The following is a 14,583-nucleotide window of genomic DNA, read 5'->3' as shown; positions in this document are numbered from 1 at the left end:
GCGAGGGGCGGTGCTGCAGGAGGGCGAGGGAGCGGGGAGGCCTGGTGTGGGGCTGTGGGGAGCGTGGGGGTGGGGAGGCGTCAGTGCTGCTGAGGCTGGGGTCAGAGCGTGGTGGAAGAGAGGGGCCAGGTGGGTCAGGAGAAGGAGGGGAAGGGGGTTGAGGCTCACCTTGTTGAGCGCGGAGGAGAAGGCGTGAGGAGAAGTGTGTGAGGGAGAGAGGTGCTGGGCTGGCTTTTATGCTGGTGTGCGAGGGGCGGGACAGCCTTTGCGCATGACACCATTTTGCAGCAAGCAGCTGTTGCATGCCACAGCCATGTAAGTAATGAGGTGGGGTGTGTTTTCCTTCCCGCAATTGTCCAATTTCATGTCCTCCTCTTGAGGCTGTGTCCATCTGACCCTGGCGGCAGCTTTTAAGTGAGAGTATTAGAGGCCAAAGGCTTGGTGTTGATGGTGCGTGTCAGGACGGGCAGAGGACATGTGTAAAGCCTAGGAGAGGTGGGGGTGTCATCAGTGAGGTCATCGCGTGGCACTGGTGTGGTGTGGTTTGCGGGTTTGTAGTGAAGAGGGGTCCCCATTTCCTCGCAGCCCTGGCAGCCTGGTCTGGGCTTTGGAGGTGTCCTGGGCATCAGGTGCTTCCCCTTCCATTGCATTGGGTCAGTCCTTGCCTTGCTGCCAGGTTGCTAAGCCTGTCTGTAGTCCTGGCTTTTCCCAACTGGGTTTGCTCTGTGGTTGCCTTGGTTCCCCTCTTGCTTGTAAGGTTGTGGGTGGGAGAAAGGAGGCTGCGTGTTTGGGCTTGTGCCCCCTTGGTGCCGTCCCTGGGGGTGGCAGTGCAGGCAGGCAGAGGAGGGCCGCTTGTGAGAGCAGGCCATTGTGCTGGTCGCCCTGGTTCAGGGTTCGCAAGCCCTGTGATGTGGGGAGCCCTGGCAGGCTCCCCAAAGGCTTGTGTTGGCCCCTCCGTAGCACTCCCCTTAGCTGTGGCCAGCATGTTTGCAGGGTGGGCTGTGGTGTGAAGCGATGCTTACGCTGTGGCGTGATGCGTCCAAAGAAGAGCAAGGCAGCTGGTGAAGGACCTAGAGAAGAAGACTTCTGAGGAGCAGTTGAGGGACCTGGGGGTGTTTAGTTTGCAGAAAAAGAAGGCTGAGGGGAGACCTTATTGCTGCCTACAGTCACCTGAGAGGAGGATGTAAAGAGGTGGGTGTTGGTCTCTCAGCCTTAGTAACAACTGACAGGAGAAGAGGAAACAGCCTCAAGATGTGCCAGGGGAGGTTTGGATTGGGTATTAGGAACAATTTCTTCATGAGAAGTGTTATCAAGCACTGGACCAGGCTGCCCAGGGAAGTGGTTGAGTCTCCATCCCGGGAGGTATCTAAAAGACGTGTAGATGTGTCGCTCAGGGACATGGTTTAGCAGTGGACTTGGCAGTGTTTGTTTCACGGTTGGACTCACTACTGTTAAGGGTCTTTTCCAAGCTCCATGACTCTCTGATTGGATATGGGGCACCCTGCAAGGGCAGGGGAGCTTCTGGAGAGCCCATGAGTGTGTCAAGAGGCAGAGGGGGAGTGGAGGTGGCAGGCAGGGGAGGTGGTGAGCCAGGGCCTTTGGGGTGTTGTTTTGGGGTGAGTGCCGAGGGGTGAGGCCATTTCTCTGCACAGTGTCTGACGGGCTGAAAGAGGATTTGGAGCTTGCGGAGGGGAGCTGGAGGTGAGCACGTGGCTGCAGAGGGGAGGCCCTGGTGGTGGTGGCTGCATGCCGAAGGGTGGATGAATGGCAAGGCCTGCCCCAAGTGAGCCGAGGTGAGTGTTTGTCAGGCCGTTTGTCAGGCGAGCAGTGGTTGTCGCTGAGGAAGATGAAGGGCGGCAGGAAGGAGTGCTTTGCGACTGGATGTACGCAAGAGCACGGGGCTTGACTGGTGGTAGCCACGAATGCTGAGGGAGCTGTCTGATGTCCTTGGGAGGCCACTCTCCATTAACTTGGAAAGGTCCTGGTGTGTGGGGGCAGTTCCTGAAGACTGGAAGAGAGCTCCTTGGCTTCCTCTCTTGAAGAAGATCAGGGGAAGACATTTGAGAAAATCCTCCCGGGAAGCCCTACCAGGACTAGGAAGTCAAGAAGGTGCTGGGGAGTGGTTGGTGTGGACTTACGAAGGAGAAATCATGCTTGACCAACCTCTGTGTCTTCCGGATGTAAGCAACTGGATGTCGGACAAGGGGAGAGGAAGGAGTGCTTTGCGACTGGATGTACGTAAGAGCATGGGGCTTGACTGGTGGTAGCCACAAATGTTGAGGGAGCTGTCTGATGTCCTTGGGAGGTCCTTCTCGATAATGTTGGAAATATCATTGCACCTGGGAGCAGTTCCTGCTGGCTGGAAGAGAGCTCCTTGTCCTCCTCTCTTGAAGAAGATGAGGAAGGAAGATGTGGGAAAGTAGAGGCTGGTGAGCCTGACCTTGTCCTGTGGAAGGTGATGGAGGAAATGCTGCCGGGAAGCCCTGCCAAGCCGAGGCAGGACAAGAAGGTGCTGGGGAGTTGTCAGCGTGGATTTACAAAGGGGATCTTTGATCTTGACTGATCTCAGTGTCTTCTATGTTGAAGTGTCTCGCTTTGTGGAGGAATAGAGAGCCATGGCTGGTGTTTACCTCGACTTTCTTGTAAAGCCTTTGATGCTTTCTCCCCTTGCACGCTCATAGCATGTGGGGCCAACACCGTTCAACATCCTCATCCACATCCCCCTCAGGAAGTTGGCAGATGATGCAAAATCTGGAGGAGTGGCTGAGACACCCCATGATTTTGGCACCCTTCAGATGGACCTGGAGAGGCCAGAGACTGGGGCAGAGAGAAATCTCCTGATGTTGGACAGGGGGAAGTGCCAAGTCCTGCATCTGGGGAGGAATAGTGCTGGGCACCAGGACATTCTGGGGGCAGAGACGCTAGAAAGCAGCTTTGCTGAGGACAACTTTGTGGTTCTTGTGGAGGACAAGCTGACTACAAGGCAGCAATGCACCCTTGCAGCAAAAGAGGCCAAGATTCTCCAGGGCAGCACTGGGAAGAGCATTGCCAGCAGGTCCGGGGAGGTGATCTTGCTCTGTCTTCAGTGCTGGTGAGGCCCCGTGTGGAGTGCTGTGTCCAGCTGAGGGCTCCCCAGTAGAAGAAGCACATGGCCTTAGTGGAGTGAGTGCCCTGCAGGGCCACCAAGATGCTGAGGGGACTGGAGCATCCTTCCTATGAGGAGAAGCTGAGAGAGCTGGGAGGGTTTTTCAGGCAGGAGGCAAGGCTGCACAGGGGAGAGGTCAGCAATGTGTGTAAAACCCGGATGGGAGGGAATGAGGCCAGGGGATTCAGGCAATTCTCATGAGTGGCCATGGCCAGGGCAAGGGTGGATGGAGAAAGCTGAGAAGTCGTACCATTTCCTTGGAAGGGAAGGCAAGGCTTTTTCAGTGTGAGGCTGGTCAAAGAGTGGAACCGTCTGCGCAAAGAGGTGTTGGAGTCTCCATCCCTGGCTATATTGAAACCCTGACTGGCCGTGGTCGTGGACAGCCTGCTTGAGCTGACCCTGCTTGAGCAGGTTGGGTTGAAGTAGCCAATCTCCAGAGATTCCTTGCGCACTCACTGATTCTGTTTGCTGTGATTCTGCTTGCTGTGATGGGCAGAGAGTTGTGCTGGGGAAGAGAGTTGGTCAAGTGTGTGCTGCCATGGGGAGCTTGCATCAGAGGCATGGGTAGAAGTGCATTAACATATGCAAGGCTTTCTTTGGGCAAGTGAAGGGTTTGTGTGATGGCTTGGAAGCCCTCTGGGTGCCAGTGGGTGGTGTTGCTGGGGCCATACTTGTCACAAGAGGTCTGGTAGCCCCCTTTTGACCCACCCCGCTGTCCTGTTGAGCCTTGGCTTGGTGCGGGGTGAAGTTGGAAGAGCATTGGGAGAAGAAAGGAAGAGGAGGAGTCTCAGGCTGGGATGCAGGACAATTTTATTGAGAGAAAAGAGAGAGTGAAAAGGAAGGAGCACCAAGTTAAAGGGCGCAGGACTGAGGTTGAAGTAGGGCGACCATCAGCCAAGGTCCTTTGCTTCCAGTAGATTTTGCGAGACCACAGAGATCTTCCTTCCCTACGGTGGGAGCAGCCCACCGGAGGTTCCTGGTGGTCTTTGGCTTGTCAGAGAGCGATTGCAGCAGAGAGTAGTGGGCATAGGAGAAGGGGCGCTGCAAGGAAGGAAGAGGGAGAAGAGGAGGAGGTACACGGGCCATGTTTGCAGGCAGCCCAGGCTGGCCCCTTCCCTGCTTCCTTGGTGCCTTGAGAGGAGGAGCCATGGACGGCAGGTGCACGTGCCAGCAATGGCCTGGAGGTGCGTCCTCAATCCATGCTGTGGCTTCCAGGGAGTGGGCGATTGGTGTCAGGGGTGGTGGTGAGGGCCCTTAGCAGGGGTAGCAGCCTCTTCTGCCGCTGAAGCAGCCCAGGCCTCCGAAGCCAGAGCCATAGCCGTAGCCGAGGCCAAAGCCCCCGGAGACGGGCACTCCCTGGGAGCTGAGGACGTTGCCCACGGCAGCCGATGCGGAGGATCCGACGGCGGTGCTCTGGGGGAAGGAGCTGAGGATGGGTCCTGGCAGGGTGACCACGACGGTGGAAGGCTGGATGACGACGCGGGAGTCCTCGCACTGCCTGACACAGGGCTCGTTGCAGCTGTTAGCCAGCGGGGTGGGTCCGCAGGGGCGGCAGCTGTCGTAGCAGGCCATGGGTGTGGTGTGGAGGGGCCCTGGAAGAGAGGGTGTTGAGCAGGCGGAGGGGCGTGGGGGTGCGAGGGGCGGTGTTGCAGGAGGGCGAGGGAGCGGGGAGGCCTGGTGTGGGGCTGTGGGGAGCGTGGGGGTGGGGAGGCGTCAGCGCTGCTGAGGCTGGGGTCAGAGCGTGGTGGAAGAGAGGGGCCAGGTGGGTCAGGAGAAGGAGGGGAAGGGGGTTGAGGCTCACCTTGTTGAGCGCGGAGGAGAAGGCGTGAGGAGAAGTGTGTGAGGGAGAGAGGTGCTGGGCTGGCTTTTATGCTGGTGTGCGAGGGGCGGGACAGCCTTTGCGCATGACAGCATTTTGCAGCAAGCAGCTGTTGCATGCCAGAGCCATGTAAGTAATGAGGTGGGGTGTGTTTTCCTTCCCGCAATTGTCCAATTTCATGTCCTCCTCTTGAGGCCGTGTCCATCTGACCCTGGCGGCAGCTTTTAAGTGAGAGTATTAGAGGCCAAAGGCTTGGTGTTGATGGTGCGTGTCAGGACGGGCAGAGGACATGTGTAAAGGATAGGACGCGTGGGGTGTCGTCAGTGAGGTCACCCCTGTCACTGGTGTGGTGTGGTTTGCAGGTGCGTAGTGAAGAGGGGGCCCCTTTTCCTTGTGGCCCTAATGAGCTGGTCTGGGCTTTGGAGCTGTGCCGGGCTTGAGGGGCTTCTTCTTGCATTGCATTGGGTCAGTCCTTGCCTTGCTGCCAGGTTGCTAAGGCCGTTTTTAGTCCTGGCCTTTCCCACTGGGTGTGCTCTGTGGTTGCCTTGGTGCCCCTCTTGCTTGTAAGGCTGTAGGTGGGAGAAAGGAGGCTGCGTGTTTGGGCTTGTGCCCCCTTGGTGCTGTCCCTGGGGGTGGCAGTGCAAGCAGGCAGAGGAGGGCTGCTTTTGAGGGCACGCTGTTGTCCCGGTAGCCCTGGTTCAGAGTTCGGGAGCCCTGGCAGGCTCCCCAAAGGCTTGTGTTGGCCCCTCCGTAGCGCTCCCCTTAGCTGTGGTCGGCACGTTTGCAGGCTGGGCTGTGGCATAATTTGTGCAGAGAAGAGCAGGGCAGCTGGTGAAGGATCTGTGGAGAGGCTGAGGGAACTGGGGATTTTAATTTGCAGAAAAAGAAGGCTGAAGGATGACCTTCTCGCTCTCTACAATCCCCTGAAAGGAGGATGTAACGAGGTGGGTGTCGGTCTCTCATCCCTAGTAATAAGTGATAGAAGAGGAAATGGCCTTCAAGATGTGCCAGGGGAGGTTTAGATTGGGTATTAGAAATAATTTCTTCACAGAAGGGGTTATCAAGCACTGGAACAGGGAAGTGGTTGTGTCCCCATCCTGAGAGGTATCTACAACACGTGTAATGTGGTGCTCAGGGACATGGTTTTGTGGTGGACTTGGCAGTGTTGGTTAATGGTTGCACTCAATGATCTTAAGGGTCTTTTCCAACCTAAATAAATCCATGCTTCTAAGGGCGTGCTGCCAAGGGAAGCTGGCGTCAGAGACATGGGCAGAAGCGCATTAGTGTGTCCAAGCCTTTGTTTGAGTAAGTTTTCGTCTTGTGTCACGGGCTTGATGTCCCCATGTGCTGGTCTGTGTTGTTGTTGTTGCTGGGGCCATACTTGCTAGGAGAGGTCTTGCAGCCCCTTTCCACCCACCCCGCTGGCCTGTTGAGCCCTGGCTTGATGCTGAGTGAGGCTGGAAGAGCGTTGGGAGAAGAAAGGAAGTGGAGGCATCTTCAGGCTGGGATGGAGAAGCACTTTATTGAGAGGAAAAAGAGAGAAAAGGCAGGAGCAGCAAGTGGAAGGGAGGTGGTCTGAGGTGCAAGTGGGGTGACCATCAGCTGTGGTCCCTTGTGTGAGATAGCTCTAGCCAGAGCCTCAAGATCGTCCTTTTCTGCAGTGGGAGCGGCACGCTGGAGGTCCCCCGTGGTCTCTGGCTTGTGAAAACGTAGTTGCAGCAGAGAGCAGTGGGCGTCGGAGACGAGGCAGAGCCAAGAAGGAAGAGGGAGAAGAGGAGGAGGTACACGGGCCATGTTTGCAGGCAGCCCGGGCTGGCCCCTTCCCTGCTCCTTGCTTGGGGCCTTGAGAGGAGGAGCTGTGCATGGCAGGTGCACGTGCCTGCAACGGCTGGAAGGTGCGTCCTCAATCCATGCCATGGCTTCCAGGGCGTTGCTGCCTTGCTTCCTGATCACTAAGCCTGTCCTCAGGCCTGGCCTTTCCTGCTGGGTGTGCTCTGTGGGTGTCTGGAGCCCCTGTTGTTTGCCTTTGAGGTTCTTGTGGAGGATAAGCTGACTCCGAGGCAGCAATGCAGCCTTGTGGCAAAAGAGACCAGGAATCTCCACAGCAGCGTTGGGTCGAGCATTGCCAGCAGGTCGGGGGAGGCGATCTTGCTCTGTCTTCTGTGCTGGTGAGGCCCCGTGTGGAGTGCTGTGTCCAGCTGAGGGCTTCCCAGTGGAAGAAGGACATGGCCTTAGTGGAGTGAGTGCTGTGCAGGGCCACCAAGATGTTGAGGGGACTGGAGCATCCTTCCTATGAGGAGAAGCTGAGAGAGCTGGGAGGGTTTTGAGCCAGGAGCCAAGGCTGCGCAGGGGAGAGGTCATCAATGTTTGTAAATCCCAGATGGGAGGGAAGGAGGCCAGGGGAGTCAGGCTCTTCTCATGGGTAGCCATGGCCAGGGGAAGGGTGGATGGAGAAAGCAGAGAAGACGTGCCATTTCCTTGGAAGGGAAGGCAAGGCTTTTTCAGCGTGAGGGTGGTCAAAGAGTGGAAGCGTCTGTGCAGAGAAATCTTGGAGTCTCCATCCCTGGCTTTATTGAAACCCTGACTGGTCATGGTCGTGGACAGCCTGCTCGAGCTGACCCTGCTTGAGCAGGTTGGGTTGAAGTAGCCAATCTCCAGAGATTCCTTGCGCACTCACTGATTCTGCTTGCTGTGATTCTGCTTGCTGTGATGGGCAGAGAGTTGTGCTGGGGAAGAGAGTTGGTCAAGTGTGTGCTGCCATGGGGAGCTTGCATCAGAGGCATGGGTAGAAGTGCATTAACGTATGCAAGGCTTTCTTTGGGCAAGTGAAGGGTTTGTGTGATGGCTTGGAAGCCCTCTGGGTGCCAGTGGGTGGTGTTGCTGGGGCCATACTTGTGACGAGAGCTCTGGTAGCCCCTTTTTGACCCACCCCGCTGTCCTGTTGAGCCCTGGCTTGGTGCTGAGTGAGGTTGGGAGAAGAAAGGAAGAGGAGGCATGTCAGGGTGGGATGCAGGAGAATTTTATTGAGAGGAAAAAAAGAGTGAAAAGGCAGGAGCAGCAAGTGGAAGGGAGCCGGTGTGAGGGCGATCATCAGCCAAAGCCCCTTGCATGCACTAGATTTTGCAAGCGCACCGAGGTCTTGCTGCCCTGCGGTGGGAGCAGCACACTGGAGGTCCCCCGTGGTCTTTGGCTTGTGAGAAGGTACTTGCTTTATGCCTTGAGAGGAGGAGCCATGTTTGGTGAGGCCACGTGCCAGCAATGGCCTGGAGGTGCGTCCTCAATCCATGCCGTGGCTTCCAGGGAGTGGGTGGTTGTTGTCAGGGGTGGTGGTGAGGGCCCTTAGCAGGGGTAGCAGCCTCTTGCGCCGCTGAAGCAGCCCAGGCCTCCAAAGCCGTAGCCGTAGCCGAGGCCAAAGCCCCCGGAGACGGGCACTCCCTGGGAGCTGAGGACGTTGCCCACGGCAGCCGATGCGGAGGATCCGACGGCGGTGTTCTGGGGGAAGGAGCTGAGGATGGGTCCTGGCAGGGTGACCACGACGGTGGAAGGCTGGATGACGACGCGGGAGTCCTCGCACTGCCTGACACAGGGCTCGTTGCAGCTGTTAGCCAGCGGGGTGGGTCCGCAGGGGCGGCAGCTGTCGTAGCAGGCCATGGGTGTGGTGTGGAGGGGCCCTGGAAGAGAGGGTGTTGAGCAGGCGGAGGGGCGTGGGGGTGCGAGGGGCGGTGTTGCAGGAGGGCGAGGGAGCGGGGAGGCCTGGTGTGGGGCTGTGGGGAGCGTGGGGGTGGGGAGGCGTCAGCGCTGCTGAGGCTGGGGTCAGAGCGTGGTGGAAGAGAGGGGCCAGGTGGGTCAGGAGAAGGAGGGGAAGGGGGTTGAGGCTCACCTTGTTGAGCGCGGAGGAGAAGGCGTGAGGAGAAGTGTGTGAGGGAGAGAGGTGCTGGGCTGGCTTTTATGCTGGTGTGCGAGGGGCGGGACAGCCTTTGCGCATGACAGCATTTTGCAGCAAGCAGCTGTTGCATGCCAGAGCCATGTAAGTAATGAGGTGGGGTGTGTTTTCCTTCCCGCAATTGTCCAATTTCATGTCCTCCTCTTGAGGCCGTGTCCATCTGACCCTGGCGGCAGCTTTGAAGTGAGAGTATTAGAGGCCAAAGGCTTGGTGTTGATGGTGCGTGTCAGGACGGGCAGAGGACACGTCTAAAGGATTGGAGGCGTGGGGTGTCGTCAGTGAGGTCACCCATGTCACTGGTGTGGTGTGGTGGGTGTGTTGTGAAGAGGGGGGCCCCATTTCCTTGTGTCCCTAATGAGCTGGTCTGGGCTTTGCAGCTGTGCCAGGCGTGAAGGGCTGCCCCTTCCATAGCACTGGGTCAGTCCTTGCCTTGCTGCCAGGTTGCTAAGCCCGTTTTTAGGCCTGGCCTTTCCCGTTGAGTGTGCTCTGTGGGTGTCTTGGTTCTCCTCTTGCTTGTAAGGCTGTAGGTGGGAGAAAGGAGGCTGCGTGTTTGGGCTTGTGCCCCCTTGGTGCCGTCCCTGGCGGTGGCAGTGTAGGCAGGCAGAGGAGGGCTGCTTGCGAGAGTAGGTAGCCTGGGCTCAGAGTTTGCAAGCCCTGTGATGTATTGGCTTGTGTTGGCCCCTCCGTAGCGCTCCCCTTAACTGTGGCTGGCATGTTTGCAGCCTGGGCTCTGGCTTGATGCGTTGCTTGTGCTGTGGTGTGTTGCATCCAATGAAGAGCAAGGCAGCTGGTGAAGAATCTAGAGAAGAAGACTTACAATGAGTGGTTGCAGGAACTGGGGGTGTTTAGTTTGCAGAAAAAGAAGGCTGAGGGGAGATCTTATCGCTGCCTACAATCACCTGAGAGGAGGATATAACGACGTGGCTGTTGGTCTCTCATCCCTAGTAAGAAGTGATAGGAGAAGAGGAAACAGCCTCAAGATGTGCCGGGGGAAGTTTGGATTGGGTATTAGGAACAATATTTTCATGAGAAGTGTTATCAAGCACTGGACCATGAGTGTGTCGAGAGGCAGAGGGGGAGTGGAGGTGGCAGGCAGGGGAGGTGGTGAGCCAGGGCCTTTGGGGTGTTGTTTTGGGGTGAGTGCCGAGGGGTGAGGCCATTTCTCTGCACAGTGTCTGACGGGCTGAAAGAGGATTTGGAGCTTGCGGAGGGGAGCTGGAGGTGAGCACGTGGCTGCAGAGGGGAGGCCCTGGTGGTGGTGGCTGCATGCCGAAGGGTGGATGAATGGCAAGGCCTGCCCCAAGTGAGCCGAGGTGAGTGTTTGTCAGGCCGTTTGTCAGGCGAGCAGTGGTTGTTGCTGAGGAAGATGAAGGGCGGCAGGAAGGAGTGCTTTGCGACTGGATGTACGCAAGAGCACGGGGCTTGACTGGTGGTAGCCACGAATGCTGAGGGAGCTGTCTGATGTCCTTGGGAGGCCACTCTCCATTAACTTGGAAGGGTCATGGTGTGTGTGGGCAGTTCCTGAAGACTGGAAGAGAGCTCCTTGGCTTCCTCTCTTGAAGAAGATCAGGAAGGAAGATGTGGGAAAGTAGAGGCTGGTGAGCCTGACCTCATTTCTGGGGAACACGTTTGAGAAAATCCTCCCGGGAAGCCCTACCAGGACTAGGAAGTCAAGAAGGTGCTGGGGAGTGGTCGGTGTGGATTTACGAAGGAGAAATCATGCTTGACCAACCTGTGTGTCTTCCGGATGTAAGCGACTGGATGTCGGACGAGGGGAGAGCAGTGGCTGTTGTTGAGCTCTACTTGAATGAAGCCTTTGTCACTGTCTCCACTTCCATGCTCTTAGGGAAGCCAAGAAAGTATGGGTTGCATAAGTGGCCAGTGAGGTGGACTGCAAAGTGGCTGAAGGGCTGGGCCCAGAGGCTCGTGATCGGTGGCAGGCCAAGCGGCCACGGGCACAAGTGAAAAGCGATGGAATTGCATGGGCAAGGAAGGCAAAGCTTTTTCAAAGAGTGGAAGAGGTGGTGGAGTCTCCATCCTGGGAGATACTGAAAACCCGACTGGCCATGGTCCCGGACAACCTGCTCTGGATTTCCCTGCTTGAGTAGGGCGGTCGAAGCACCCGCTCTCCAGATGTTCCTGCCCAACTAAATGCTTCTGTGATTCTCTCTCCTGGCAGTACCGGAGAGTCATGCTGGGGAAGAGTTAGTCGAGTGTGTGCTGGCACAGGGAGACTTGGTCAGAGGTGTGCAAAGGGGAATGTTGTCATGTCAAAGCCTTTGTTTGATGCAGTGACGGGCTTGTGTCACGTTCTGGAATCCCCCCAGGTGCCAGCCTGCATTATTCATAGAATCCTAGAAAGTCCTGAGTTGGAAGGGACCCACAAGGATCATTGAGTCCAGCTCCTGTCCCTGCATAGGACAACCCCCAAAATCACACCATACCTCTGAGGGCGTTGTCCAAATACTTCTTGAATGTTGTCAGGCTTGGCGCCATGACGACCTCACGGGGGAGCTTGTTCCAGTGCTCCACTCCCCTCTGGGTGAAGAACCTTTTCCTAATGCCCAACCCAAACCTCCCCTGGCAGATCTTCCTGCTGTTCCCTCAGGTCCTATCGTTGGTCACCAGGGAGAAGAGATTAGCGCCTGCCCCTCCTCCTTCCCTCGTGAGGAAGCTGTAGACAGCGATGAGGTCTCCCGTCAGTCTCCTCTCCTCCAGGCTGAACAGACCAAGTGACTTCAGCCGCTCCTCGTGCGGCTTCCCCTCTAAACCCTTCACCATCCTTGGGGCTCTCCTCTGGGCAATCTCTAGGAGCTTCGTATCCTTTTTGTACTGTGGGGCCCAAAACTGCACACAGCACTCGAGATGAGGCCGCACCAGTGCAGAGGAGAGCGGGACAATCACCTCCCTCAACTGGCTGGCAGTACAGTGCTTGATGCACCCCAGGACACGGTTGGCCCTCGTGGCTGCCAGGGCACACTGTTGGCTCGTGTTCAACTTGCCATTGACCAGAACCCCCCGATCCCTCTCCGCGGGGCTGCTCTCCAGCCTCTCGTTCCCCAGTCTGTAGGTACACCCAGGGTTGCCCTGTCCCAGGTGCAAAATCTGGCACGTGCCCTTGTGAAACTTCATAGGGTTGGTGATTGCCCAGCTCTCTCGTTTTATCCAGATCCCTCTGCAGGGCCTCTCTGCCCTCGAGAGTGTCAACGGCTCCTCCCAGTTTTGTGTCATTGGCAAACTTTGATAGCAAACCTTCCAGTCCTGCATCCAAGTCATTTATGAAGATATTGAAGGGCACTGGCCCCAAGATGGATCCCTGCGGAACCCCGCTAGTGACGGGTCGCCAGCCCGATGTAACCCCATTTCCTATAACCCTTTGAGCCCGACCCGTCAGCCAATTGCACACCCGTTGCATTATGTGTTTATCCAGCTGTATGCTGGACATTTTGTCCAGGAGGATACTGGGAGAGACAGTATGGAAGGCTTTACTGAAGTCCAAAAAGATTACATCGACTGGCTTCCCTTGGTCAGCTCGGTGGGTAACCTTGTCATAGAAGGAAATCAAGTTTGTCAAGCAGGACTTTCCCCTCGTGAAGCCGTGCTGGCTGGGACCAATGACTGCGTTGTCTTTCAGGTGTTTCTCAATAACTCCCGGAATAATCTTCTCCATGATTTGCCAGGCCCAGAGGTGAGACTGACAGGCCTGTAGTTCCCAGGGTCATCCCCGTTGCCCTTCTTGAAGATTGGGTCAACATTTGCCAGCTTCCAGGATCCAGCTGGAGCAGCAAATCCCGCACAGGTTTGCACCTTTCCTGGTCGGTTCTCTTCATACTTGTGCCAAGAAGGTATCATCCAGATGCTTTAGGAATCTTGTGGACCTGCTTGTACCAGCTGTGTGGTATTCCCAGTTGACATCTGGCAAGTTGAAGTCCCCCAGAAGGACAGGAGCAGACGACCTGGAAGCATCCCTTAGTTCCTTAAAGAAGAACTCATCCGTGTCATCATCCTGCTTGGGTGGCCTGTAGCAGACTCGCACAGCAACATCCGCTTTATTTGTCTGTCCCTGAATCCTTACGCAGAGGCTCTCAACGGTGCCATCGCCAGCTGCTAGATCCATGCATTCCAGCCCCTCCACTACATTCAACGTCACCCCGCCACCTCGCCTGCCCTGCCTATCCCTCCTGAAGAGCCTGTAGCCATCCAGCATGGCATACCAGTCCCAGGACTCATCCCACCAGGCTTCGCTTATGCCTATGGCATCGTATCTCCGGGACTGGGCCAAGGCCACTGCCTCGTCTTGCTTCTTCCTCAGGCTGCGTGCATTTGTGTAAGAACACTTCAAGTGTGCTTCATTGTGCCCGTTGCCTCGTGGAGCAGCCTGAGGAATCTCACTAGCACGCAGCTCCTCGACCTTTGGCGGGCAATCCCATTGCTCATCGCTGCTTCAGGAAGGTATTGTCCCTTTCCCCCTTCCAAACCAGTTTAAAGCTCTATCAATCAGCCCTGCTGGCTCCTGGGGAAAAACGCTTTTCCCTTTCTGAGAAAGGTGAATCCCATTGGATGTCAGTAGACCTGGGGATGAATAGGCCATCCCCTGATCGAAGAATCCAAAGTTCTGCCATGGCTTGTCTTCTCGAGGCATAAAGCGAGAGAGAGCTGGGAGTGTTTAGCCAGGAGACGATAATGCGCGGGGGGGCTGTCGTAAATGTGTATAAATCCCTGATGGCAGGGAATGAAGTCGGGGGAGCCTGGTTCTTCTGAGTAGTGCTTCCTACCAGGACAAGAGGCCATGGGCACAAGTGACAGGAGATGGAACTCCACGGGCAAGGAAGGCCAGGCTTTTTCAGTGTGAGGGTGGTCAAAGGGCAGAAGAGGTGGTGGAGGCTCTGTCCTCGGAGGTACCGAAAACCCGACTGGCCATGGTCCCGGACAACCTGCTCTAGCTGGCCCTGCTTGAGTAGGGCAGTCGAAGCACCTGCTCTCCAGATGTTCCTGCCCAACTAAATGCCTCTGTGATTCTCTTTCCTGGCAGTACCGGGGAGTCATGCTGGGGAAGAGTTAGTCGAGTGTGCGCTGGCACGGGGAGACTTGGTCGGAGGTGTGCAAAGGGGAATGTTGTCATGTCAAAGCCTTTGTTTGATGCAGTGATGGGCTTGTGTCACATTCTGGCAGCCCCCCAAGAGCCAGTCTGTGTGGCTAGTGGTAGTGGTGGTGACCTCTTCCTAGGAGAAATCTTCTTACCCTTTTGCACCCACCCTGATGGCAAGTCGAGGCATGGCTCTCTGCCAGGTGAAATTGGAAGAGCCTTGGGCGAAGACTGAAAGAGGAGGTGTCTCAGGCTGGGATGCAGGAGAATTTTATTGAGAGGAAAAAAAGAGTGAAAAGGCAGGAGCAGCAAGTGGAAGGGAGCCGGTGTGAGGGCGAGCATCAGCCAAAGTCCCTTGCATGCACTAGATTTTGCAAGCGCACCGAGGTCTTGCTGCCCTGCGGTGGGAGCAGCACACTGGAGGTCCCCCGTGGTCTTTGGCTTGTGAGAAGGTACTTGCTTTATGCCTTGAGAAGAGGAGCCATGCTTGGTGAGCCCACGTGCCAGCAATGGCCTGGAGGTGCGTCCTCAATCCATGCCGTGGCTTCCAGGGAGTGGGTGGTTGTTGTCAGGGGTGGTGGTGAGGGCCC

The 14,583-nt window shown here is 56.6% G+C and overlaps 2 protein-coding genes across 2 annotated transcripts; both read right to left on the bottom strand.

Annotated features, from left to right (window-relative positions):
* Positions 1–4,399: 4,399 nt before the first annotated feature.
* Positions 4,400–4,717, bottom strand: LOC309592579 (feather keratin-like; the record flags this gene model as incomplete). The annotated part of the gene is made up of 1 exon (XM_082316101.1): positions 4,400–4,717. One exon carries the CDS (start codon positions 4,715–4,717, stop codon positions 4,400–4,402), a length of 318 nt encoding a protein of 105 aa, XP_082172227.1.
* Positions 4,718–8,303: 3,586 nt separating this feature from the next.
* Positions 8,304–8,615, bottom strand: LOC309589858 (feather keratin-like; the record flags this gene model as incomplete). Its single annotated transcript, XM_082310519.1, has 1 exon — positions 8,304–8,615. One exon carries the CDS (start codon positions 8,613–8,615, stop codon positions 8,304–8,306), a length of 312 nt encoding a protein of 103 aa, XP_082166645.1.
* Positions 8,616–14,583: the final 5,968 nt, after the last annotated feature.

Source organism: Platalea leucorodia (assembly GCF_965183815.1).
Source record: "Platalea leucorodia genome assembly, chromosome: 1".
NCBI classification, from domain to species: domain Eukaryota; kingdom Metazoa; phylum Chordata; class Aves; order Pelecaniformes; family Threskiornithidae; genus Platalea; species Platalea leucorodia.
Note: the sequence above shows the minus strand (reverse complement) of the source record. Positions and strands in the feature narration are given on the sequence as shown.